Here is a 27,753-nt window from a genome sequence, read left to right as displayed (position 1 = left end):
ACACTTCCCTTGCCCCCCACTGCAGCAGGGTCCATCACACATTTCATCTACCCTCTGACCTTTGAGATGCTGCTTCCCACCCTACCCAGAAGACCCAACTGCAGTAGCTTAATCCCCACCACAACAAACCACTCCATTAAGATGTCCTAACAGTTGCATTTCAGAGGCTTAATGCTAAAACCAAATGGAGTACACTGCACGGCAAAGCACGGCCACTACAGAGTGGTTTCCCATTCCCCCTCCTTAGAGGGAGGGTTTCTTGTAGGTCTTTGAACAGCCAGGATAGACAACCTGCCTCTTTTCTTTCCTTCCTTTACCTCAGTGGTCCTCAAACATCTTGTGCATAAGAATTTCTGCTCAGAACTATAGACACCAAGCACACTCTTATAATTGAGTTATAGAATTTTCAGAGACAATATTGCCCAGAGGCAAATCTCCCACTCAAGATTTGGTCCCACCATTGTGTAAGAGAGGACCCCAAGTTAAAAGATATCAAGGTGACCATCCTCAGGTTCAAAGTCTCCATGTGTAACTCTCCGGAGCTTCCATCTGTACAACCGAGGTGGCATTAGAGAGAGACTTTCCTTAAGGTCAAAGATGGTGGTGCCACCAAACTGAGTCCAGCAAAGGTAAGGGAAGATGGATATTTCTTTTTAGATGAAAAAGTTTCTTTCATAAGGAAAATCAAGATAAGGTTTCTTTTAGGCTGCTTAGCTCACTGCCATCCAAACTAGACACCCACTGGACTCTTTATTATTGATGCCTCTCCAAAATACAATCAGAAATGAAACCTACAGGTTGCCTGCCCTTCCCCTTCATTCTCAAAGAAGCTTTAGCTCAACTAGGCTGAGCTTCAAGGTGACTTCCTTCTGTTCAGTTCTTCATTCAACAAATGCTTACTAAGAACCTGACACCATGCTATGCACAGGTCCAAAGGCAGAGATGACCCATCAGCTTGACAAACAGGGCCCTTATTAACTGTGATCACTGCCACTGGGGAAAGACACTTAAAATGAATCCATTCACCATAGGGACCAAAATTTCATAGCAAATAGTGGGGAATTAAGGACTTTGAGAATTTATCTTGGAAATGAAAGCTGTGGAAGTAAGCTGATAAACCAACAAAGAGAAAACAGAAATAAGCCTTCAGTGTGAGCGGTTATAATGGCAAACTATAAGCTAATTGTTGAAATCAACAAAGGTTAATCCAGTGCTGATGGGGGCAGAGTACATTTTTACACAAAACTGCAGAGCACACCAATGAGCTATTCTTCAGTTTACATTTACTTTCATAAGAAGAGGGAGAGGGATTTTCCCCCTCAAATTATTATAGGGCCTTGTCAATTTTTCCCAAGGGCTTCTCTCAACTCTCCAGCATGCACCTCGTTCTCTTGGAATTATCCTCCTCAGATCTCTCTTGTCCATTTGTCATCTAGTCAGATTCTGTCAATGAGTTTCAATCAATCCAGTCGTCACTTCCATCAACTTCATGAAATTCTATGGCCTGAGCATGATTTGTGGTTTCACTTGGCAATCAATTTACATTATATTGTGAAAATTCATCTGAATGGCAGGGGTGAAAGCTAATGGTGAGGAGAGAGAGACAGAGAGAAAGTGGTATTTAAAAGGGGTCTAAATTTAGAAGGAGTCAGTTTATTGGAGAATATTCTTATTCTGTGACAATCATTACACCTCCTCAGGCAACCTCTGACTGGGGTGTCCCATAAAGAAAGTTTAGATTACAAGGTCCTCCCTTAGGTAGGTGTGTGCTCTACTTGGGACATTCAATGACTTGATATCTTAGAAAGTATCTTTAAAAAAAAAAAAAAAGAAAGTATCTTTTGATGAATCCCTGTGATGAGGAACCTTGAGCTTCTGAGATTAAAGCCACCTAACAACCATACCTACACCGTGATCCTGAAGTCCACAGGAATGAAGAAGCAAGTTCTCCAAAACGGCAGTACTCCTGCCAACTGACAGTTACCACTGCTACTGATAATTCATTGCTATTGATAGCAATGCATTGATATTTTAAAAAGAGACTTACTTCCAGCTTCCCCCACCCCCTTGCTGGAAACTTGGACGGGATAGACTACTGGATTCAGGTTTAAAAACAGACTCAGTTCTCAGGAGAGTCTCAAAGACTTCAATCACTCTACAATTTTATAAATTAGGTCTTTATCTTTCCTAACTCCTCTGGCCTTCTGCTTGCAGATGACTTCACTGCCAAGCCATCTGTTAATTGCAATGATTAGTATCAAGCTATCAGAATAGTTTAAAGAAGAGGGAAATTAAGCATCCTTTTAAAAAATATTTTTCAGAAAGATCCTCTTCCTCTCATCTTTATAAATTGTTGACAGGAAGAGTCACTAAAGCTGAAGAGGACAATGAATCGGTTATGACATCTTCTTTCAGCCCCCAGACACAAGTATTCTTGCCTACTTATTTGAAGAGGCTCTACTGATTCGAATTGGGGTCAAAGGTTTTCTCTACCTTTTAATTGGGAAGTTCCCCTCAATGACAATTCTCAACTTCTCTGTTGCATTTTGTCAAGTTCCTCCTCGAAGTTACAGCCCCTAGGTCACCTAAAATTCTATCATTGTCCTGCCGTGGAAAACAGGTCCTCCTTCTCCTCCATGCCCTCTGAAAGAAAATATACACAGCTGCATGCATTCACAGGCACTTGTGCGTGCGCACACGCACACACACACACACACACACACACACACAGACATGGCAAGGTCAGCTTCCTCACTCAGAAGCCAGCCCTGATCTCTCCATGAGGGACCTGCCAGGTCAAAGGATAGAAGAAAATTGTTTGTAGATGGTGGGTGACCAACGCCCATCATTAGGTTCCTTTGAAGTAACAGCACTTTGTCTTCAAACACCCAACACTCAGAGTGCCTGTCACTCCACTGTGAAATATTGGTATGGGCAAGCAGTGGCAATAAAAATCCTCAAGCCCCTTTGATTTCCAGGAGGTATTTATTTTAATGCGTTCTGCCACCCTCTGACTCGATGGTGTCCATCATGACCTGTCCACCCTGGGCTGGCTGGCTTACCCAACCAGCCATTCCTATTCCCACTCTGACACTTCAATAAGGGACAGGGGGTGATTAATACTCCCTGGGCCAATGCTTAGCCCACATCCCGCAGGCTCACACCTGCTTTTAATGGACATCCTCCACGCTTCTCCTAATTGCGGAGGGAGCCCTTTGAAAATGGGCACCAGTGACCCGGGCCTCTAGCTCAATCCTCTTCTCAAATAATAAACACGAAAGCATAGACATTTGTCACCACTCTGGGCTGTTGCTGGGGCATTATAATACTTATGTGTGGGGCTACATCCCAGGGGACATTTGAACTACGGATGGCCTCTCCTTTCTTTTCTTAGCTCCACAGATTGTGTTTCTGACTTTTTTGTTTCTTTGGGTCTGTTTTTATCTACCATTCATTGTGGCCCAGTTTGCTCTGAGGCTTTGCTATGAAAAGCTGATGCTGAGATAAGTAGATACAAGTGGGATTTTTCCCAACATGGAGGGAGTCTCCAGATGTCCTCCATGAGTCCATGTGGTTGGGAGCAGGACCACACCCTGAGGCTTTGGGAAAGTGACAAGTCAGAGGCTTCTGCCTGGTGTCTCTGCTCATGCTGGGGTTGACCCCCCAGGGTCACTGTGAGCACATGGGGCAATGTGCACAGTAGGAAGAGGCACCTGCTTCACTGCTGGGCTGTGGCAGGGAAAGAGAGGAGCTGACAGCCTCAGAGTCAGAGTGCAAGACTGGGCAAACTGGGTGGTAACTGGACCACAGGCCCTGTAGGCACAATTCACACAGCCATATGTGGAGGGCCTGCCCATGCCCTACCCAGCCTAGGGCTAGGGCTTCTCCCTAAAGAGAAACTAATGGGTCCTCTAGCCCAACACACCCATCCTGGTACTGAAGCTACTTCTAGCCACTTGAACAACTCTTTCCCCAAGTGTGAACATGTCCTGCTGGTGGTGGCCTGGGTGACTCCCTTTAATGATTATGTATTGGTTTGGTTTATAATAGAACTTTCCTACCCAAACTGCACATGATAAGAGCACAGACAACGTGCATCATTGAACACTAAATGTCCATGTGGGCCACCACTTTTCTCACTTAGAAACACATTTTTAGGTCAACTGTGGCCCCCAACATGGTATGTCCCAGTCTTAACCTGAAGAACCTGTGGCAGTTGGACAAAGAATCTTTGCAGACGTAATTAAATTAAGACTCTTAAAATGAGATCATCCTGGATTTAGGATCAGCTCTAAATCCAATGACAAGTATACTTATAAGGGAAACAGAGGGGGAAATCTGATTCACAGAAACACAGGGAGAAGTCTATGTACAGATGGAAGCAGAAGCCGGAGAGATGCACCCACAAGCCAGGGGCCACCCGGAGCCGTGAAAAGCTGAAAGAGGCAGGAAGGCTCCTTCCCTAAAGCTTCTGGAGACAGTGTGAGACAACTGGCCTCCGTAACCATAAGAAAATTATTTTTTGTTGTTTTAAGCCACCAAGTTTGTGGCAAGTTCTTCAACAGCCATAGGAACTAGTACAGGTGGTGCCTAGTGGAGCACTGGCTTCAGTGGTTGGCCCCTGCCTCCCACGGGGCCCAGTGCACACTGGCCAATCAGGGCTCTATTGGCCCTTTCCAGGGTCCGCATTCTTGCCCATGAGCCCCTACTTACCACTCCTCAGTCCAGAAAGCCTCTGCTGTATTCTCCCTACATGTGCATTTCCAGATGAAGCCCTACATCTCTGGAGAAAACTTCCCCTTTGGGTTTCTCCCCCAGTGCTGACCTTGTCCTCTGCAAACAAGAAAAATTTATTACATGCCCCACACTCATTTGGCACTCAGCACCTGCCAGTTTTTACGCAGGTATGCTTATCGTGCTCAGCAGATAGTAACAATCGACATTTATCATCTGCCGTAGAGTCTGCACGGTGCCTGCTGCATATAGCAGCTCACCTGACACTCACACTGAGCCACTGGGTAGGTAAAACCTTTATCAACAGCTTAGCTGTGCAGACACAGATCCCAAGGGGGCAGCTAACTGACCTGCTGTGTCATCCCCAGTATGATTTGAGCAAAGGGTTGAACACCTAGTAAGTCCACTGGCCTGTCTTCACCCTAGACCACAGCAGGGGTTGTTCCTCTCCTCTTCAATGCACAGCACAATGCTTAGGAATATAAACATGGCAGCTGACGTGAGCTTCCAGCAGTGGCCTGACTTAGCTCTCTTTAAGGCACTGGCAAGAGAGCTGGTGGGAAGGTTCTGCCATTTGGAACAACAGGCAGAGTTCCAGTTGGTTCTGTGGAGGGGGCAAGTATCACCCAAGCAACCCCCTTGGGCAGTTCCCTTGGCTGCATCTATTTGAGAAGAAGGAAAGTAACAGAGCTGAGGATGTGGGCCACAGAAGTGAAGAAAGGATCAGCAGGGCTCTCTGGGGCCTTCGGCCTCCCATCCCCACCTCATCCCAGCCTCACCCACACCATCATAACCCCCCACATTCCATAGCAAAGATGATGCTTTTCCTGGCCAACCTGGGGAGCAAATACTTACCTTGATTTAAATTCTAAGAAACAGCACACAAATCCTTGTCCTTGCCTCTAGGAGAAGCTTTTGGGGATGGCAGGGATGGGAGCAAGGTAGAGCCATCTGCCTGCAGGGGGCACTGGAGCTACACAAAGGGGGAGGGGAAGTATCCCCCCCCCCCCCCCAAACTGTCCCCAAGGACCAAAACCTCAGCCATCAGACACAGCCCAAGGTCAGCCCCTGAGCCAAACAGACAATAATCAGCCACAAAAGGATGGTAATTTGGTCACTGCTGGCCAGATGGGACCCTGCAGCCTTTCCACAGATGCTCTTCATTTTTCCCAGTCAACACCTTGCATAGGGGCTAAGGCTGGGCCCGCTGCTGTTGGGGAAAGGGGGAAGGTAGAGAGAGAATGGAGGTCCCGAGAAGCGCAGCCATTTGCCCTGGTTGCCCAGCAATTACAGCTGAAAATAGGCCTTTTTCCTGGAAGCGCTCTGCATTAGTTCATCCTTGATTTATTTCTGAGCATGACAAAGCGTGCGCCTCTGCTGGCCTCCATGTAAGCAATGTTCCCTGCAGCTCCCACGCGTACTAACTGCTCATCTTTCTCTTCCACGCTGACTCTCAAGCCCCCCACTGACCCCCTGCAGCCTGAAATGGCCCTATAGAAAGAATCAAGTAAACTTCCTTTTAAAAGATAGGAGAAAGCGGAGGCACCAAGAGTTCTGACTCATGTTCCCGAGGTCCTGGAGCAAATCTGTCCCCGGCAAGGGACCCAGCACACATGGCCAGGAGTAAAGAAAGTGTGCTGACTTCTCTATATTCTCACCCAGGATTCTCCCCACCAGTTTGAGGCCAAACCTGTGTCATCATTCCTTCAGGGCAAGGATGGCTGGCTCCTGCCCATCCTGCATCCCCAACCTCCATAAGGCGCCTGATGCCTCTGTGTGCCCAGTGTAGATTTGCCTCCAAGAAGAACATTACCTGTCATTTCTGAAGAAGGCTGCTTGGGGGTTCCGTGTGGACCCAGCCCCTCGAGTTGGGGGAGGTGGCAGTCTTTTCTCAGCACCCTGAGTTGCCTGCGGGGTCCGCTCCCCCTCCGTTGAGTGCGGCTCTGTAAGAAACTCCCTTTGTACCTGTGGGATAGAGAAGCACGTGTGCAGTAGCCTGCCCTGGCAATATGGGCCCAGAAGCCCCCACACACAAACATTTGCAAAGGCCATGCTCAATAAACCCCAAATCCCTGTGGGATGCAGCTTGTCAACTTAGAAATTCCTTATCCTTCCTGTCCTCCTTTTCCCCTCTAGGATGTGGAGACAATACTGGGACCTAACTCTATGAGGTCATTGGAGGGACTACACAAGATCATGTGGATGAAGTGCTTTCCATGCTATTCAGCACATAGCAAATGCTTACTAAAGGCTAGTGGATGTAATTAAATACTGAATCATATGGTCCTGACTACTTAAAAAACATGCTGCTCAATACAACTTCCAGCAATGACAGCAATGTTCTATAATCTGCACTGACCATGTGCAGCTATTGAGCATTTGAAATGTAGTTAGTATTTCTGAGGAACTGAATTTTACTTTATTTGATTTTAATCAATTTAAATAGCCATGTGGGACCAATGGCTTACTGTATTGGACACTATAGGCTTGGAGGATCTACTTTGAAAAAACGGGCACCACAGACTTTCCATCGAGAGAAGCCCTTCCAGATCATCTCATCTCCAAAACAGTATTCACATCCCAGTGGGAGGGCATGGCAAGGGTTGAGAAAGAATATACTAGAGCTTTTATTTATTTTCTTCCAGACTTTCTTGTATCTATTGCTATATGCCCTTTATAATATACATAATACATTAGTAAAGTACAATGTGTGTATAATTTCTAAGTAAATAGTTATGCATTTATTGGCATATTCAACCAAAAGTGCAACCAAAAACAGACAGCAAGCTGGTCTCATGCCACCATTTTGCGGCCCAAGAACCAAGACGCAGCGCAGCTGCTAGGAGCCCTAAGACACACAATACTGTGTGGCCAGGTGGAGCTAGACCCTTGATCCAGCACTCCATACCACTTTGCTATAGGCCACCATCAGTAGTCAGCTCTCTGAAAAGACCTTTGCACTGCTTCTCTCTACCCAGTCAAGTCACAAGGATGCCCCTTCTTTTACAAGCCTCAGTTTATGAGAATTCTACTCCCAGATGCTCTTCAGCTTGGAGGGAAGGTGAGGCGACCTGCCTGGCCATTCTCCTTTGTCATTTGAGCTACTGCCAGCCTCCAGCTGCAGCCCCCTAATCACCACGGCTGCTCACAGAATTTTAAATAAGATCTGCAGAATGCTGTATTCTCTTAGGCACTGATTTTTATGGCATCAAAACAATGAGAAAGTGCCTTTTTTGTTCATCTTTTCTGGAGTCCGTGTTTGGGAGAGGCGCCACTCACATGGCACTGCTGCCTCCCTGGCCTTGGGCAGGAGCTGTCATTCCCCAGGGGTGCCTGCCTTGTTCTTTGAAGCAGTCGTCCCCGCTTGTCAAGTCCACAGGTTCCTGAAAGAGCTATCTGAGCCAGGGTAGGGAGCTAATCACAAGCCCCTGAACCAGTCAGGGCTCCTGCTGGGCCTGGGCGGAGAGTGATTTCAAAGTATAGAGACAAAGGGAGGTAGGAGGGTGGGGGGCTGCAGGGAGAAGTCTTCTCTATGTGCTGCCGTGTCACCTTTACCCCAAGTCAGTGGGTGACTGCCACAAGCTTGCAGGTGTTAAGAATGGCACAGTTTGAACTGCAGGGAGGTTTTGCTTTTTGGAAAGTGGCCTAGTGAGGGACTGCTCAATGAAAATCATTAGGAGACTGTGAAAGAGTCCCAACCCCTGAATTCAGGTCTCAGGAAAGTGGAATCTTGGCCCTTTTGCCCTTGGGAGAGCCCAAGTGGATCTTGGTGTTGCCTTCAAAGCAGTATTTTGTTTAGTCATGGGCAGGGTCTGTTGCTCCCTCTCCTGGGTTCTCTAGAACATTCTGTATGCACCCCTCCTGGAGCATCATCCTCTGGGCATGAACACACAGGGCGTGGCAGGGGAAGCAAGCCTGTCACCATCACCAGCCAAACAAGGCCTCCTGCAGTTTAGCAGATGCCATGAGGACCTGTCTCAACTGCCTTCACTCAGCTGCATATTGTATTCCAGATGCCAGGATGTTGGCTGCTAATGACTCATATTTACCCCCTTCTCAAGAGGGCTGCCCTTTGGCTGATGGGAGCCATCTTGCCTGAAGAGGCCTGGGTGAGCTTGCACATTCCCCAGGAAGGACCCTTAGCCACTGACTGATGGTTGCAGGGATGATAGCTCTGCCCCTTCCTCTCTGAGCAGGACCATCTCTGGTGCATCTCATACTCCAGAGCTTCCCATGGGATCAGGCAGGACTAGAGACTCAACACCAAACCTTGTTTCATCCTTCCCTTACCCTGGTCTGCTTCCCTCACTCCTGAGAGCCCTCTCTCCGCAAATCCCCTATCCAGGAATGCTCATCTCAGGCTCTGCTTCTGGGGAGCCCAACCTCACACACAGGAGTGGAGCATTTCCCTTCTCCTCTGACTCCCAGTGGCCTATGTCCCCCAGAGATGCTCCAAACATCCTGAGCTATGCTAGGATCCTTATAAATATGTAGTGTTGCTTTTGTGTGTGACATTGTTCCATGGAGCCATTCTTTTTCTCACCGTGGTTTTACTCAAGGTTATCTTCACAATCAACCTAGGTTTCTGTATTTATGTCTAATTCGCTGTGAGCCAACCTGCAGAGTGGTTCACAGGGTTTTGAATAAATCTGGCCATTTAGGGCCCAGATTTTAAATTTAGCTCCTATACTTGATGTGTATCCCCTGCGCTCCTGGTCTCTCTCCAGAGGTCTTCCTTTAAGAGTCTATGTTACTACTAGTTATGTAAGATCAGCACAATGTTTTTGTTGATAGGCCTCATGGAAAACTCATCAGAAAAAAGCCTTTTTACCCCACATTAGCCCCAGCAGAGATACTGGTGGCTGGCTGGCCAAGGTCAAGGACTCAGGAGGCACCAGTTTTAACTAGAGTTCAGTGAGTTGCTCTCAAGAGGAGGCAGGGTAAAGTTTGTGTCATGGATCTTGAGGCTGGCAAAAAGCCACTGGCCAGCCTGCCTACTCTAGCCACACCCTCCCTGCCCCACACACACTCACTGCCCCTTTGATCAGCCAAGTCTGAGGGAAGGAAGGTAGATTCAAGGAGAGGGTCAGGCCCCTTCACACAGGCTTATGGGGGGGGGGGGCAGCGGGGAAGGGAAACGTGTGTTGTCATACTGTTCCTCTCATTTGATCCGACAGGGAATAAGGAAGCAAAAGGAAGCAGAGTAGAGCATGCAAACCTCCAGTGTCCCACTAAACAGGAGAGCCCTGGTGAATGTGACAGATGTCTCAGCCAGGGGTGATGGCAGCCAACACAGCTCTTGTGTGCATCTCCACCTCACCTCAGAGATTGTGCTGTCTCCCCTGAGAGTGCTACCTCACTGCACAAGTAAACTGTGTCACGACTGGAGTAAGCAGACACGTACCTCAGACAAACATCTGCTTCAGAAGGAAAGATCTAATATTCTCAGCACCTAGCTTTCTCTGCTTCTCCCATCTTCAATGATTAACACATATTTTAGGGTTCACACCGCATGCTTCTCCCATGTGACCCCCAATCTCTTCCTCACTCATTTTGATCCACTTGGGATTTCACAATTCATTGTTCCATTTGTCAGAAGCTTCCTAGAACAAGCGTTTCATGCTTCATACAGCACTGTACACAGTTACAAATTAATCAATAAAATCCAATTCCATGGTCCAGCGCTTGCTCTGGGCACAGCAGAGGCGTAGTCTGTGGGCACTCTGAATCTCTATGCCTCTAGTTAATGTCAGGGCAATTAGGCATCCAAGGATGAATTTTCTACATTTTTCCAATTCCACTCTGAAAACGGATCCTGCATTTTCTAATCCCTCTCCTTTAGCTCATGTACTTTCATTAACGAAAACAGCCATTTTCATTACACTGTGGTATTTGGAGTTGGCAATAAACGAAGAGACAAATGAAATCAAATGGAGGGCTCAGAGATAAACTCCAGGTATAAATGGGAAGTTAAAATATAGCAAATAAATGAGGAACAAAAAGTAAATTAATCCAAGGGTCTGCAAGCTTTTTGTATAAACATCCAGATAATAAATACCTTAGACTTTGCAGGCTACATACCACCTCTACCACATATTCTATATATATATGACCTTTTAAAATGTAAAAACCATGTCTAGCTCACAAGGGCATAATAAAAACAGGTCAAAAGTCAAATCTGACCCATTTTCATATGGACAAAAGTAAAAATAAATCCTTCCTAACATCAATATAGACAGACAGAACATAAGAGAATATGTATTTTTGTGTTTGTGACACTGGGAGACTGAAAGTAAGGAAAGATCTCTTAGGAAGACCAAAAAGTAATAATCATAAAGGAAAAGGCAGCTCCACCTGACTACATCAAAGTATTCACCTTCTTGATGATAAAAAGAAGTCCATTTCCAACAGTACAGACGACTAGATACTCTGGGCTGACCACTGCCATACTTACTCCTATATTGAAAAGAACTAAAAATGCAAATTAAAATATAAAAATGTTTAAAACTTCTATATAAATGTATTGATGTTCTGATTAGGAAGTAAGATGTACTTAAGAATCAAAAACCAAATGAAAACTGAAACCTGAAAAGGTAAGAGAGTTTTCATTTTGAGGGTATTTGCCAAACTAGGTGAGCCAAATCTTCCATTTTTATGATCTGGGGGCTAGGGAGAGCAGAATTCCAACCCAGAATCTACCCTACATGCAAATCAAGTGGAAGACCCAATCTCTACTCCTGCAAAAGCTGAGTACTCTGAGGGTCATACCTTCAAATACAGGTGAATTAAATACACCCTTCCCAGGAAATGCTGGAAAAACTCCAATCTTATCCCTAAGTGAAAGGGGTGAAAGTCTCTTCTGTTAATTTCGTAACAATAAGACAGTCTTCAGGATCCCTGGGTGGCTCAGCGGTTTGGTGCCTGCCTTCAGCCCAGGGCATGATCCTGGGGTCCCGGGATCAAGTCTCACATCCGGCTCCCTGCGTGAAGCCTGCTTCTCCCTCTGCCTGTGTCTCTGCCTGTCTCTCTCTCTGTCTCTCTCATGAATGAATAAATAAATAAAATCTTAAAAAAAAAAAAACACACTCTTCTCATGAGTTTACAATCTGAATTCATATAACACATGACACAAAAAAGCCTAAAACTAAGAATTTTATTTAAAGTAGTGCCCAAGGACACCCAGGTGGCTCAGCGGTTGAGCACCTACCTGCCTTTGGCTCAGGGCATGCTCCCGGGGTCCTGGGATTGAGTCCCACATTGGGCTCTCAGCATGGAGCCTGCTCCTCCCTCTCTGCCTCTGTCTCTGCCTCTCTGTGTTTCTCATGAATAAGTAAATAAAATCTTTAAAAAATCTTAAAAAATATATAGTGCCCAGTGCATGCCCTCAGGTACCTAGCAGAAGCAAAGCATATCATTACTGGAGAAACACACCTCCAACCCAAGTCTCTTCTTCCTCTGTCTATGTCTCTGCCTCTCTATCGCTGTCTCTCATGATTAAATAAATAAAATCTTTAAAAAAAAAAAAAAAAGTCCAAAAACAAGGAAAAAAGTTACAAGTGAGAGCTAATGCCTAAAACAGAGTCAGATGTGCCATGACTTCCTATGTTGGCATTATCAGATGTAAAATATTAAATGTGTTTTTAGAAAAGGTTGCGAATAAAAGTAAAGATTACAGAAATTTTAAAAAACAATTCTAAAATTCATATGGAACCACAAGAGACTCCAAATAACCAAAGCAATCTTGAGCAAGAGCAACAGAGCAGGCACATCACACTTACTGATTTTAAAATATATTACAAAACCATAGTAATAAAAGTATTATGGCACTGGCATAAAAACAGACATATCGACTAATGGGACAGAATAGAGAAATAAACCCACACATTTATCATAAACTGATTGTCAACAACGGGGGCAAGAATACACAATGAGAAAATGACAGTCTCTTCAAAAAATGACGTTGGGAAAACTGCAAAATAGTGAACTTGGACCCTTATTTTATACATGCAAAACATGTATAAACAGTGCACATGCAAAACAGTGAACTTGGACCCTTATTTTATACCATATACAAAAATCAATCAAAATGGTTTAAAGACTTAAACATAAGATCTGAAATTATAAAACTTTAAAAAAAAATAAAAAATAAAACTTTTAAAAGAAAACACAGAGGAAAAGCTTCTAGGTATTGGCCTTGGCAATGATTCCTTGGATATGACACCAAAGGCAAGAAAAACAAAAACAGCTGGGACCACATCAAACTAAAAAGCTTCTGCACAGCAAAGGAAACCATCAACAAAATGAAAAGGCAACCTAAAAAAATGGGAGAAAATATCTGCAAATCATTTATCTGATAAGAGGATAATACCCAAAATATATGAAGAACTCACATAACTCAATAGCAAAAAAAAATAAAAAAATAAAAAATAAAATAAAATAAAACCCAACTTTAAAAAAAATGGATAAGAAGACCTGAGTAGACCTTTCCCCACAGAAGTCATAGAAATGGCCAACAGACACATGACAAGATGCTCAACATCACTGATCATCAGGAAAATGCACACCAAAACCACAATGAAATATCACCTCACACTTGTTAGGATGGCTATTATCAAAAAAATAAAAATAAAAGATAGTAAGTGTTGACAAGGATGTGGAGAAAAAGGAATCCTTGTATTGTGTTGGTGGGAATGTACACTGGAATGTCCACTATGGAAAACAGTATGGAGATTCCTCGAAAAATTAAAAATAGAACTACCCCTATGATCCAGCAATCATGCTCTTTGGTGTACACCCAAACAAATTGAAATTAGGATCTCAAAGAGGTAACTGCACACTCACGTTCAATCCAGCATTATTTAGAACAGCCAAGATATGGAATCAACCCAAATGTCTGTCAACAGATGAATGGATAAAAAAGATGTGGTACATATACAACAGAATATTACCCAGCCTAAAAAATGTAGGAAATCTTGCCATCTGCTACAACATAGATGAACCTGGAAGTAAAATAAGCCAGATACAGAGGAACAAAGACTACATGATCCCAATTATAGCAGAAATCCAACACAGTCAAACTCATAAAAACAGAAAGGAGAATGATGGTTGCCAGGGACCCCAGGAAGAGGGAATCAGGAGGTGTTAATCAAAGAGTACAAAGTTTTACTTATGCAAAGTGAATGAGTCCTAAAGAACTACTGTATACCACAATGCATATAGTTACCAATGCTGTACTGTATACATAAAAACTTAAGAGGGGAAATCCTATGCAAATATTCTGTCCAAAAAAAAGGAGATGGAAAGAAAGAAGCCTTTAGAAATTATAGGTAAGTTTAGAACATCATATATGAAGATGGTCTCACGGGTATATCCTCATCTTCAAACTCATCAAGATGTATACATTAAATATGTACAGCTTTTATGTATGTCAATCATAGTTCAATAAAGAAAAGACTGAAGATCAAGACTATAAAAATGGTCAAGCAGATCTGAAAAATAATTAAGTGTAACTTTTTGGAAATAAAGCATAATATACACTAATAGTCAAATTTAACACTCGACAGATGAGTAAAAGTTGAGGGAGGGAGACAATTAAGAGGCCATTGCAATAGTCCAGGGGCTTTTTCTCCTGACCAACGTAGTTTAACAGTAACTAGATTTATTCTCCCAAAGAAAAAAACTAGGCAAATATATGAAAGAATGGTTTTCAGGACCAGAGATATCAAGTAATTAAAGCAGTGATCCCTTGAGAGTAGAGAAACAAATGAGGTAAACCTTGTAATTGCTCAGCTTACTGGTAACAAAATTTATCAGGTCCAGCACCATCTGTTGGAAAGACTATACTTTCTTTTGAAGCTTTGGTGAAAATCAATTGACCAAATACAAGTGGCCTATTTCTGTACTGTCTCTTCTGTTCCACTGACCTATTTGTCTACTTTGATGTGAATACCATCCTGTCTTGGATATTTTAGCTTTTATAGTAAGTCTTAAGGTCAGGAGGTGTAATCAAAACGGTGTGATGCTTGCATCAAAACAAATAGATGAACAAACAGTACCAAAACAATTATATGTCCACATGTAAAAATAGGAACTTTCATCTATACATCACTTGATACAGAACAATTAAGTAAAAATAGATCATAGGCTGGAATGTTAAATCTAAAAGTATAAAACTTTAGAAGAAAACCTGGGAGAAAAACCTTTGTGGCTATGAGTTAGGCAAAAACATTGTGGTTATGACACCAAAAGCACAATCCAAAGAAAAGAATGATAATTGGACTTCACCAAAATTAGAAATATATGCTCTTTAAAAGACCCTGTTAAAGAGTGCCTGGGTGACTCAGTCGGTTAAGCATCCGCCTTCAGCTCAGGTCATGATCTCAGAGTCCTGGGAAGGAATTCCACATGGAGTTCCCGCTCAGAGGGGAGCCTACTCCTTCTTCCCACTTGTGCTCTCTTGTGCTCTCTCTCTCTCTCTCAAATAAATGAAGTCTTTAAAAATATATAAATAAAAGAACCTGTTAAGAGAATTTAAAAAAGAAAAAAAGGCACAGACAAGTTACAACCAGAATGCAGAAGAAATTCTCAAAATTCCGTAAGAAAACAATCCATTTTTATAATGGTCAAAAGATTCGAAAAGATACTTCACCAAAGAAGACACATGAAAGGCATGTAAGCACACGAAGAGATACTCCACATCATTAGTTATGAGGGAAATGCAAATTCTAGCTTTTGGGATACCACTACACACCTATTAGAGTGTCAAAAGTAAAAAGAGTGGCCACACTAGCTTGCCTTGCTGGCAAGGCTGTGGAGAAGCTGGGGCTCTCACACAGCGCTAGAGAACTGTGAAATAATACAGCCGCTTTGGGAAACAGTCTGGCATCCACCACACGATCCAGACATTGGACTCTTATTAACTCAAGAGAATTTGAAGTATATATCCATACATTTCAGAGTCTGTTCCTCTGTCTCTTCTCTGTTCATTGCAGGTGGGAGATGGGTGAAATAGATGAAGGGAGTGAAGAGCACACTTATCGTGACCAACATTCAGAAATGTACAGAATTGTTGAACCACTGTATCATACGCCTGAAACTAACATAACATTGTACATACATCATACCTGAACAACAAAAATAACCAACTCAAAATTTTAGAAAATAAAGTATATGTCTGCAAAGACTTGTGTATGGGTATTTATAGTAGTTTTTATTTGTAATAGCCCTAAACTGGAACAAACCATTAATGTCTACCAACAAGTAAATGTATGAACAAACTATGACATATCCACCCAATGGCTTAGTATTTAGCAATAAAAAGGAATGAATTATTGGGTGCCTAGATGGCTCAGTTAGTTAAGCATCTGACTCATGATTTTGGCTCAAGATCATGATCTCTGGGTGATAAGATCGAGCCTGGTATTGGGCTCTGTGCTCAGTGGGAAGCCTGTTTCTCTCTCTCCCTGTGCCCCTCCCCTTGCTCACATGCACTCTCTAAAATAAATATTTTTTTTTAAAAAAAGGAATGAATTATTGACACGTGCAACATGGATGAACCTCAAAATAATCAGGCTGAGCGAAAAAGACATAGACCTCGTATCCTGAAAAAGAGCATATATTGTGATTCCATTTCTATAAAATTCTTGAAAAAAAGACTGCTGTATAGTTACAGAAAGCACACCAGTGACTACCTGGGGATGGGAGGAGGGAGGACATATGGAAATTTGAGGGATTTTTGATAATTATCGTGATCATGCTTTTGGTTTCAAAGGTGTGTACATATGTCAAAACTTCTTAAATTATACACTTGAAATATATATAACATTACAATTCAATACACCTTAATAGAACTTTAAAAATAGTAACTCAGGGGGTTGAGAAAATTAGTAAAATTTTAAAGAGCGGTCTGAAAAAAATATCCAGATTTTAGCACAGAAAGACGAAGTTATGGAAAACAGAGGTTAAGACGCATATAAGAGAAGATCTAAGATACTTATTTCAGTGTTCCAGAGAGAGAAGACAGAGAATGGGATAGAGACAATGTTTGAAGAATGATGGTTCAGAATTTTCTAGGTACACATCAATCCACAAATCATAAAAGCCCATGGATTCCTAATGGAATAAATAACAGTGACATACACTTGTATACATCAAAATAAAACTATGGAACACCAAAGATTAAAAGAAGATCTTAAAAGTAGCCAGAGATATGAGACCTTCAAAAGAGATGAGCACACTAATAGCTGACTTTTCCGCCACCAAAAAAAAAAAAAAAAAAAAAAAAAAAAAAAAAAAAAAGGAAGCCAAATGACAGTGCAGTAATAGCTTTGATGTGTGGAGAGAAAGTAACTGTCAGCCTAAGGTTGTATACCCAGCAAAAACATTTTTCAACACTAAGGAAGAAATAAATGTATTTTCAGACTAATGAGAACATAATTTTTCTTCTTTTAGAGAAGTTCTAAAAAATATGCTTCAGACAGAAGAAAACAATCCCAGAAGTAAGGCCTGATATGCAAGTAAGAATGAAGAGATAAGATATATACAATTATATGGGTAAAAGATATAGAAATGGGCTCAAAAAGACAAGAGAATAGACTTTAGAAAATATTCACAGTATGTATAATGGCAAAGTACAAAATAAAATAATGGCAAAGTACATACACAAACCTAGAATACATACCAAATCCTACATATTCTGGGAGGGCACAGCATATAAACTCCTAATAACAAACATTAGTAGGAATATGGGAGCAGGGCAAACTTTCACTCATAGCTGGAGGAAATATAGTGACACACCTCGTCCAGAAAGCAATTCAGAAATAATATGTAAAGTTGAAAATGTGATTACCTGATAACCCAGCAATTCCAGTTTCAGGTATATTTCTGAGAAAAACCTCTTGCATTGTGCCTAGGGAAGCATGTATGTATATGCATTCATTCACTGCAAAGTTAGCAAAAAAAAAAAAAAAAATGGAGACAATTTAAGTGCTCATAAATAGGGGAATGGACAATAAAATGTGTTATACGCATGGGAAGGAGCACTCTACAGTACTTACAATGAATGAATTTGACCAACATGGCTAGATATTCAAAAACATGATACTGCGTTTAAAAAATCAACTGAAGTATGACTAATTCAGTATGATATTTATACACGTTTTAAAGACCCAAACAATTGTATTTATTATTAGCATATACACTGATGCAAAGTATGAAAACACAGATTGAAACAATCAGTACCAAATACATAAAACTACATAATATTTATGTATATATACACAGAATATATGTGTATAATATAAATATACACTATATAATGTAGTATTTTATTTCATTTTTTTAAAGGCTCAGAAACTATGACAAAATGTTAATATTTGCTAATTCTGGATCATTACCCAGGAGTCTGTTACACATTTTCTGAACTTTCCTGCATTTTTAAATGTTTTTCAAAACAAGAGGAAAAGAGAATAGAATATCCGCTACACGGGTTTCACCATGTGCTGGGAGCTAAGGCCTACGGAGAATCTCTGCTATAGTATTTCACTTTCTGGTGGATGTGAAGACAACTGAGAAAACAGGCCTCTTTCTCAAGGAAACGACATGTGAGTGGATAAATGAGAGAGAGAACACACATACACACACGAGTGCATAGACAGATACATAAATTGATGCATACGTGCACATATACATCATACACATGTGGATGGAAAGACAGTGTGGAATAATGCCCCCACCCTCAGAGATGCCCATGTCCTAATCCCCAGGGCTGTGACTATGTGACTTCCCCTGCAAAAGGGATTTCATGAATGTGGTTAAGGGCATAGACCCCAAGATGACAAGAGTATCCTGGATTATCCAGGTAAACTCAATCTAACCACATGAGTCCTTAAAAACGAAAGAAGAGGCTAGGTCTGAAAAGTGAGACTGAACAAGAAGGAACAGAGACATGAAGTGTGCAAGGAACCCAGCCCACCTTTGCTGGGTTGGGATATGGAAGAGGGGCCACTGGCCAAGAAGCAAAATTCTGCCAATCACCCAAATGAGCAGGAAACTGATTCTTCACTGGAGCCTCCAGAAGGAACACAGCCCTGCTAACACCTTGATTTTGTCAGGTGGGATCCGTACTGAATTCTGATCTACATACAGAACTATAAAACAATAAACTGGTGTTGTTCAAAACAAAATTTACATTAAGCTGGTAATTTGTTAGAACAGCAACAGAAAACTAGATCAATAGATTAGGTAGGTAGATAGATGGACAGATGAATGACAGATGATAGACCCTTCATCGAAAGTTTTCCTGTTTGGTTTTCTGCAAAGTAAATATACATTAAACAAATTCTATGTTGTTATAACTTCTGTTTTAAGCTGGCCATAAGTTACTGTGTGAGAAATGGATAGATTTCAATATACTAAAAAGAAAAAGTAAGCTCTGTGCTTGGCCTCCTAGACAGTGAACTTGAAGCCCTTTTAGGCGAGGTACTACCTTTCAGAATTTTCCCAACACTGGCACTCAGACTGGGCACTGAACCTCTGTTTCTGAAGATGGACCAGATATGAAAGAGAAAGGGAGAGGACACTTCTCCAAGAAGCTCTATCATCTAACTATGCTGTCCATCACCAGAAAATGAGACCTCGTGTGAGTCAAACAAACTGGTCATCTCCTTTATCAAATTTCTACAGGCCAAATACTATCAAACCAGCGGCTTAGTAAGAAATTTGCCTTTAAAGGGAACTCTTTTCTTAAAAGCTCAGCATTGTATTCCCTTCTGAACACCTCCCCAAAGATGTGTGTCCTTCATTAAAAGGGCAAGTCTTATTAGCAACCACTCATCATGGGTGGTATGATGGAAGACACTGGGTCAGAAAACTCAGAATGAAGCTCCAATTCCATTAGCCCTGGGTGAACCAGGGAAAGCCATTTCTGGCGCACATACCCTTTCACCATTGTTGGTGTTGAAAAAGTAAGCTACCACGGATTCCATGCCTCAAAAAAACAAATTCTGCCAAAAAGCTGTGAAGGTATTAAAACCACATAGTGGGAGGGAAATGATGGGAGGGAGAACATTGAGGTACAGAGGTCAGGGAGGTCCCACCACAATAGTGACATCTAAGACAAGGGGGAGCCAGCTGCATGAGGAGCCAGAGGTGAGCAGCGCAGGAGGTGGTAGAGGGATCTGCAAGTGCCAAGGTCCGAAGCCTTGGGAAGCTGGAATTAACTCAAAGGACAGTCACAAGCCAATAAAGAAAGGCACAACTGACGGCTGAATCATGGTCATCCAATACATGCTCAATGAATATAAAAATTTCAATGGCCTCATCCTCATTTCACCCAGTTGGGGGGGCTCCAGGATTCAGACCCCTCCTTGTTTTACACTGGCACCAATGCCCCCTCCTTACCTTCCCACCCACAGGCTCTTACTGACAAGCTCACTGATGGGGGAGGCAGTCTTTTGGCTCCCACAAGGCCAGAGTTAAGACCAAGATTTGCAAACTGAAATGTAACACAACAGGGAGAGGTGGGGACTGAGGCAAGCTACAGAACCCAGGCACTGCCCACAGGGGTGGCCACTACTCAGCTGCTGCCATGCAAGAAGGCAAGGCCAGCCTCTCCCCACAGCTTCAAGATAAGCTAGAAATTCAGATTTTTTTTCGATTTTATGTATTTATTCATGAGAGGCACAGACAGAGGGAGAAGCAGGCTCCATGCAGGGAGCCCGATGTGGGACTTCATCCAGGGACTCCCAGGATCATGCCCTGGGCCAAAGGCAGCACTAAACAGCTGAACCACCCTAGAATCCCCTAGAAATTCAGATTTTTATGTGAAATCTCCTGGTATATATTTGGCTACTAAGAGTCAAAAATTTTAAATACAGTCAGGTCTAATGAGATCCTCACCCAAGCTATGTTTGGCCCAGGAGGTGTTGCATACCTCTCCAGGCCTCCCAGAGCATCAGCCTGGTACCACCAGGCTAGTTCAGGAAAGCTTCCCCTCCACATGTGCACAGTGATTATCTGTTGTATTAGTTAAGCTGAAGTCTTGGAAAGGTGGGAGCAGCCAATGAGGCACACACACTTGTCCCTTACCCCACATCTCCTGGGACCATGACTGAGGCCCAGAAACAGGCTTGGCAGCTGTCACTCCATGTCAGCCCAGTGCAGGAATACTGATGGGACAAGGCCGCAGGCTAATGTCCCTATGCTCCTAGGATCTATGAGCAACTACTTACTCTTTTTCTTTTAAGATTTTATTTATTTATTCATGAAAGACACAGAGAAACAGGCAGAGACACAGGTAGAGGGAGAAGCAGGCTCCCTACAGGGAGCCCGATGTGGGACTCGATCCCAGGACCCTGGGATTATGACCTGAGCCAAAGGCAGATGCTCAACCACTGAGCCACCCAGGTGCCCCAGCTACTTACTCTTTGGTGTGGCTCACATGCAAACTTTCCCTGGGGGCACTATCCCTCCCCAACTCTGCATGGCTCAGGGGTTTGGAGTAGGGCTGGATGTCCCTGACTCATAGGCAGTGACCCTTTTTTTGTTCATCTATGAACAGCTGGGCTTCCTTTGGAAAGGATGAAATGTGGTTTGGGGCAGCACAAAGAACAGCTCCTCCAAGAGTGCTCCTGGGGCTAGCACCCCAAGCATCATCTGGGAACCTGTTAGAAATGCAGACTTTCAGGCCCTACCCCAGACCTGAGAAATGTGTCTCAGCATCACGAGGAAAGCCAGAAAACTCCAGGTGACTTTCATGCCTACTGCAGGCTGGAGAGCACAGGGCAAGCTGCTCTTTGGGACATGGGCATGATTACTGATTCAAATCTGGGTCCTTGGAGAGGCCAATCGGTGTCTCCAGGGGGGAGGGGGGCATCACTGTACAGTGCCTGGCACATAGCAAGTCCTTGGTGATGCCAGCTCTGGAATGTGATCCCGGCAGACAACTGAAACAGAGGTAGGAACCTCGTCTCAAAGCCTGTCCAGAGGGAACATCATCTCTAGCCACAGAGGTTCTCAGCAACTATGGAGAAGAATTAGGAATTTTCACTGCCTCTTGAAGAATATCTCAGCCTTGGGTCAAATACTGATAACTGGGGGAGAAGGAAGGGGAGGGTAAGGGGCCAAGACGTGGAGGAGGAATTTGGGAAATCATCAGGCCTCCGGGTTCAGAGTGCAAATTCGAGAATGGGAGATAGGGGGGTGGGAACCGTATGAAGTCACTCTGAGCAGACAGGAGGCCATGGGAAAACCAGATCCAAGAGCCTCTGGGGCAGCACAGAGGGGCTTGGGCCTGGTGAAAGAGTGGCCTTTCCCCTCATCCCCAACGGCTAGAAGGTTCTGAAAAAGGGGCAAGACTATCAATGATGAAAAAGTGGTATTAGTAAAATCTATGCATCCCGTCTGTTGTCAAGAGATGCTGTGCATGCAAATATCACAGAGAAAAGTCTGGAAGGAAGCACCCTGTGTGCTAGTGGCATTACCAGAGCAGCGGCAGTACCAGGATGCTTTACCATCTCTTCTTCGCTGGCCTGTATTTCCTAACTTTTCTGCAAAGGATATGCACCACTTGCATAAATAAAAAAGCAATAAAAGCTGTAAATAATTAACACGCTCTCTCCTCAGGACTTAAACGGGTGGATGTGTTTTCAACTCAGTTATTTCAAATATTTACTGGATTCCTGGCCTTGGAGAGGTGCCCCCGAAAAGCACACAGTTGGGGAAACTGTGCAGTTTCATCGATGGGGAACAAACCGATTCCTTTACCCACAAACCTCCAGACTCTCACCCTATACAGATGCCTCTGGAACCCCCCTTGCAGTTTCTGACACTGGACACATGTGAGACAGAGGTGGTCACACACCCTACCTTCTGGAGCGGATACTCAACTTCTGTTTCCCGCTCCCCCGAAACATCTTTGCCTTCCTCCACGGCAGTCCTTTCTTCCATTCGGGCTCAGATACCCGTTCCTGGGACACCATCCTTGAGGCCACTGGGCAGGAGAGCTGAAAATACCAGGCATGTTGGCATCATAAAGCTCAAAGCCCTATGGTGTTAACTGGAGGCCCAGGGAACACCACAGCCAGGTCTCCCCCACCGCCCCAACTCCCCCTCTCCAGGAACCTCCATACCCAGTACCTAATTGCCTTTGGAAGGAAGGAGGGCCAAACTGGGTCTCAGATCCCCTGTCTAGGACTTAGCATATTCTTTATTAATCATCACTCTCGGGACAAAGAACAGCCTACAAGGCTCTAGAATCCAGGCCCTACCACTGTTGTGTACGATTATGTCAGAACAGAGGATCTGGGACCCTCTTCAGCTTCCCTGGCCCAAGACATCCCAGAGTAGGACATAATCCAGACGCATGGACTTGCTCTCCAGATGGGACCACAAACTTACCACTTAGTCACCAAGTAAGAGCTCCAGAGCGTCCGGCCTTTCCTTTTAGCCACTGCTCCCAGGAAACTTGGACGAAAGTTGCATTTGATCATAGTAATAGTTTCCTGAGTCCCTGGTATAAAAACTCATGCTCTCTTTTTTTAGTTTTAAGTAATCTCTATATCCAATGTCAGGCTCAAACTCACAACTCTGAGATCAAGGATCACATGCTCTACCATCTGAGCCAGCCAGGTGCCCTAATAACTCTCACAAACATTTAAGAGATGGTGTTTCACCTGGAGTTTCTCTCTCGGTGACAATTTCTGGTTTACGATCTTATGTCACCCACAGAGCTCTCCTGGGCAGTACTTCATTTCACTTTTTGCTGCTACTGCCAGGAAGCTCAGAGTTAAATTTAGTATCTAGTGATGAGAAGCATCTCATCTAGGATCTTGAGTACAAAAATTCCTTCCTTTGAAATATATTTTTTCATGATTTAGTTTTGTGTACACTTTTGGCCTTTATCTTATCCTGCCACGTATCGAAGCCACACCTCCCTTGGGAGCAGGCTGAGAAGACATTATCACAAACAGCAGGTGTTTCAGGGGTGCCTTCAAGCCCCCTCTCCATCATTAGGAATCCTGCCTGCCAAGCACACTCCCCCAGCCCCGGGGCCCCAGGCAAAGGAGGATGTTACCTTTGATGTCTGGACCTGCCCTCCTTCTCCCAGGCCTGTCCTCTTCTGTCCTCCCACCATTGCCCTGCTCACGGGCTGGGCATCTGGACCCTTGTCCTGGGGGCTGCCACCAAGGAAGTGCAGTGCCAAGTACACAGAAGCGGCCTTTTCCTTCTGCTCTCTGGGCAGAGGCAGGCTTCGGCTCAAGCAACACCACGTGAGTTGGGGCTCAGCCCTCAATGATGGGAAAGGGCTGTGGGCCCTGAAGCTCCACCCAGTGTCTGAGTGGGTACACGAGGCCAGCTCTGGCCAGCTGGGAGGAGTGGGGGCCGAGAGGAAGGAGTGGCAGGAATTGAGCCCAGCCAGAGGCCCTGAGGGAGGGTCTTCCGGGACATTCTCAGGAGTTCCCCCCAAGTCCCTGCTGAGTGCACAGGGACTCAGGACACCCCCAGACAGCCTGGCTCCCACCGCAGTCCTGCCCATGCAGGGGTGTCGGGTGTCAGGGGTCCCACTCTTCCGGGTAGCACACATTGGGGTGGGCAGGAAGGAGGTTTTCTCCCTAGGGGCTCCAGTAGATGAGCCAGGGGACTGTCCCGCTGTTGGAGTGCCAGTGTCCATGTCTCCTTTCTCCTTTCCCTGCACACCCTTGTTCTTGCCCCAGGGCCTGGACCAGCTGGGGTCCTCTTCAAAGCTTTCTGCCCCACCAAGGACCAAGCCCGAGGCTGGGCAGGGAGGCAGGAAGGTCCCCAGCCCTGACCCAACAAAGGATGTCTGTTCTTCGGGCCACCTTCTCCTACAGAGAGGGTCCTGGACTTGTCCTGGCCCCAGGGCCACAGAAGCTGGTGGGTGGGTCTCTCCCTGAGGCAACCTGAGGAGGTACTTGGGGGGAAAGAGGGTATCTACCAGGGCAGTGAGGGCACCAGACGCCCGAGACTGAGCAGCCAGGTGGGATGGTGCTGCAGGATGTGGCAAGATCTCTTCCCTCAGCCCCACCTGCCTCGGGGCCACAGAAGGAGCAGCAGAAGCACCGCAAACCTCTAAGGGCTTGCACGGCTGCCCAGCTCTGCCCCTCGCCACGCTATCAGTGCTCTCACGTAGCCCCCCTGGCTTATCCCCAGAGTCACTGTCCTGGTTCTGAGATGGCAGAGAGGTGGCCTGCAAAGGGCCACCTGGGGCCTCCGTTTCTGTTCCTGGAGGCTCTGATTGCTCCTGGCAGCTCAGCTTCTCCACTTTCAGCTTCTTCCTCTCTGAGGGGAGCTTGTTTTCTGAGGCCTGGGGCTCCCCAGAGATATCGCTGGGCCGCCTTGGCACAGTGTGGGTCCACGGACAGGTCTCCTTTCCCCCACCATCACAGGAGCCTCCTTCCAGCTCAGGGTCTGGCAAAACTGGTGTGGGAGCCTCTAGGTCACCTCCCTTGAGGGGACCGGGTGCTGGGGGCAGCTGACACCCCAGCCCCAGCCTTTCATCTGGAGAAAGCAAAGGGCTTTTGCTGCCCAAACAGGGGGGTTCTCTGCAGTTGAAGGTGGGGGGTGAGGTGGCCCTGTTCACCCCAGGCTGGTCACTGACTCCTGCTCTGGTGACCATCTCCCTCTGCTTGGGGGGCTCTATCACCAAGAAGCCCTCCGGGGCCAGTGAACTTCTGCAAGGTCCTGGTTTGGCTCCCACAGGTGCATCCCCATCGACAGGGTACCTCCTGTCCTGGGACGAGACTATGCCCTCATTCCCTGGTAGCTCTTCCTGGAGAGGAAAGTCCAGCTCTGTCCTACTACCCACTGTCACCTCCTTCACCTTCTTGCCTCCGTGGCAGCTGGTTTTCATTTTCTGGTAAATTCTCCTGAATGTCTCATTCCCATACACCTGCCACTTATCCTGGGAGAACATCTTCAGCTTCCTCTGGCTGCATTTCTTATTGGCTGCTCTGCCCTTGCTGGCTGCCCCCTCCCCAGCAGCAACTTTGTTTCCATCTGGGTCTTCTGCAGGGGCCAGGCTGTCTCCAGTAGGGGGAAAGAGAAGGTCCTCCACAGCAGCCTGTCTGACCAAGGCCCGAGGGGGACCACTGAGGACATCCACCAGTCGGGTGGGGGCAGGCTTGGGGCTCAGAGGTTTCTGCCTCCTGGGGCAGGCGTCCCTGGGGTCCAACGGTTCCTGCCAGGTCCTGGTGCCCTCGACAAAGGGCAGTGAGTTGCTCCTGGTGACAGGCACACACGCCACGGTAGTGGAGAGCTGAGTGGGGACAGAGTGAAAGAAGAGCGGCCTTGCCCTGTCCGGAGGGATAAAAGTGGACCGGGCCGAGCTGACAGTGGCAGGCCTCCTCCGGCTAGGCTGCAGCGCCCGAATGTCAAAGTGGAAGGAGTCCTTATAGGTGTAGGGCATGGGCAGGTCGATGCTACCTTGCTTGCACAGGACCGTCTTGCGGGGCCGCACATTGTCCAGCTGGGAATCGTCCACCACGGCCTGGTTGTGGGAGATGAGCCAGGCAATACGTTCCTCCAACTGCTTCTTCTCCAACTGCAGGCCGGGTCCCCCGGGCCCCAGGGCCACCTCCCCCTCGGACACGGTGTTGTGCTCCAGAGGGCTGCCAGGGGCCGGCGGCTGCTCTGCGCTGTCCGAGCGGGACAGGTAGCCCGAGTCAGTGCTCTCACACTTCCGCAGCCGGCATTCCGAGGCTCTGGCATCCCAGGGCTTCTCTGAGGACGTCGCCATCTGCTGCTGTTGCAGGGAGCACAGTCGGCTGGCAGTTGGGGATGTCTGCTCTGGTGGCTTAAACCTTGGCTGGCAGCCAGCCAGGGCAAGCCCAGGGGAGGCTGGATGGGCAGCAGCATCCATGGGGGTCTCTCTGTCAGCAAATGTGGACCCTGGACAGGGAACGGCTTCCAACTTCAGACCCAAGGTCTTGGTAACAGAAGGTAGATGCATGGCAGACACTGAGCACTGCCCAGCACCTTGGGTGCCTGGACAAAGGGGTCTCTCTGGTCGGGCCCCACCACCCACCCTCTGGCTGCAGCTGTCCCCCATGCCATCTGCTCTGGAGCTCTCTCCAGCCTTCTCCCCCTCCTCCAGGAGGCTGCCCCCACCTCCATCGGACTCTGAGGACAGCCGAGAGTGGTTGAGGTGGGTCTGGGTGCGTCTGTGCTTATACAGGTTGCTCTGGGTCTTAAAGGCAATGCCGCAGGTGGCACACGGGAAGGGCCTCTCACCAGTGTGGGACCGGATATGCTTCTCCAAAACACTGGGCTTCAGGCAATCCCGACCACAGTGTGGGCAAAGGTACTTGCCGGCATTCCGTACCTTGCCAGGGCTACCCAGCGTGGGCCCCACGCCTGGTGACAGGACAGGCAGAGTGCCCACAATGTTCACGGTGAGCGCCGGGGCTGCTGGCTTCCCCACGTGAGTAGGGCCTGGTCCTTCAGGCCGCAGCAGGGGGCTGAGAATAAAGGGTACACTGCCCCCGTCCAGGCTGTGTGTCACTAGAGGGGCACGTGGCTGGAGGCCCCCTGGAGGCACTGTGTGGTACAATGGAATGGGCAGGGCCTTCAGGAACACGGTAGGGGCCAGACCCTGCTCCGGTGGCAGAATGACAGGACCCAGGGTCAGGTGAGGTGAGACCTGCCCACCTGGGGCTCCTGGCTGTCCAGGAGCAGGAGCTGGCTGGTCCCTGGCAGGCGAGGCAGGGCGAGTGAGTTCTGGCACCTCCATTCTGTATCATCTGGGTGGCCCAGGATGCCTGGCAACCTGTAGGCAACAACCAAACTTTACCATGGGTACCTCTCTTTTCTCATCATGCAATAAACTCTTCCCTGCCCCCACCTGGCATTTCATCATCCCACTGAAGCCTGGTAACAATCCCCTGAGAGAAGTACTGCTACCCCACACTACGAAAGGGAAGACAGAGGCTCAGAGAGAAGTACTTGACATGCAGCTAATACATGGCAAAGCAGGATCTGGACACAAGGCTGTCTGAATACTGC

At 46.0% G+C, this 27,753-nt stretch overlaps 1 protein-coding gene across 1 annotated transcript; it reads right to left on the bottom strand.

Annotated features, from left to right (window-relative positions):
• Positions 1-1,036: 1,036 nt before the first annotated feature.
• On the bottom strand, positions 1,037-27,481 carry ZNF831 (zinc finger protein 831). Its single transcript, XM_077874058.1, has 5 exons — positions 23,807-27,481; positions 22,600-22,736; positions 6,548-6,699; positions 2,494-2,643; positions 1,037-1,583 (listed from the first exon to the last, which is right to left on the bottom strand). Exons 1-4 carry the CDS (start codon positions 27,479-27,481, stop codon positions 2,597-2,599), a joined length of 4,011 nt encoding a protein of 1,336 aa, XP_077730184.1. The 3' UTR covers positions 1,037-1,583; positions 2,494-2,596.
• Between the last annotated feature and the right edge of the window lie 272 nt (positions 27,482-27,753).

This window comes from Canis aureus, chromosome 26, assembly GCF_053574225.1.
Source record: "Canis aureus isolate CA01 chromosome 26, VMU_Caureus_v.1.0, whole genome shotgun sequence".
In the NCBI taxonomy this organism is placed as follows: Eukaryota; Metazoa; Chordata; class Mammalia; order Carnivora; family Canidae; genus Canis; species Canis aureus.
The sequence above is the reverse complement of the archived record's forward strand: the minus strand, read 5'-3'. Positions and strand labels throughout refer to the sequence as shown.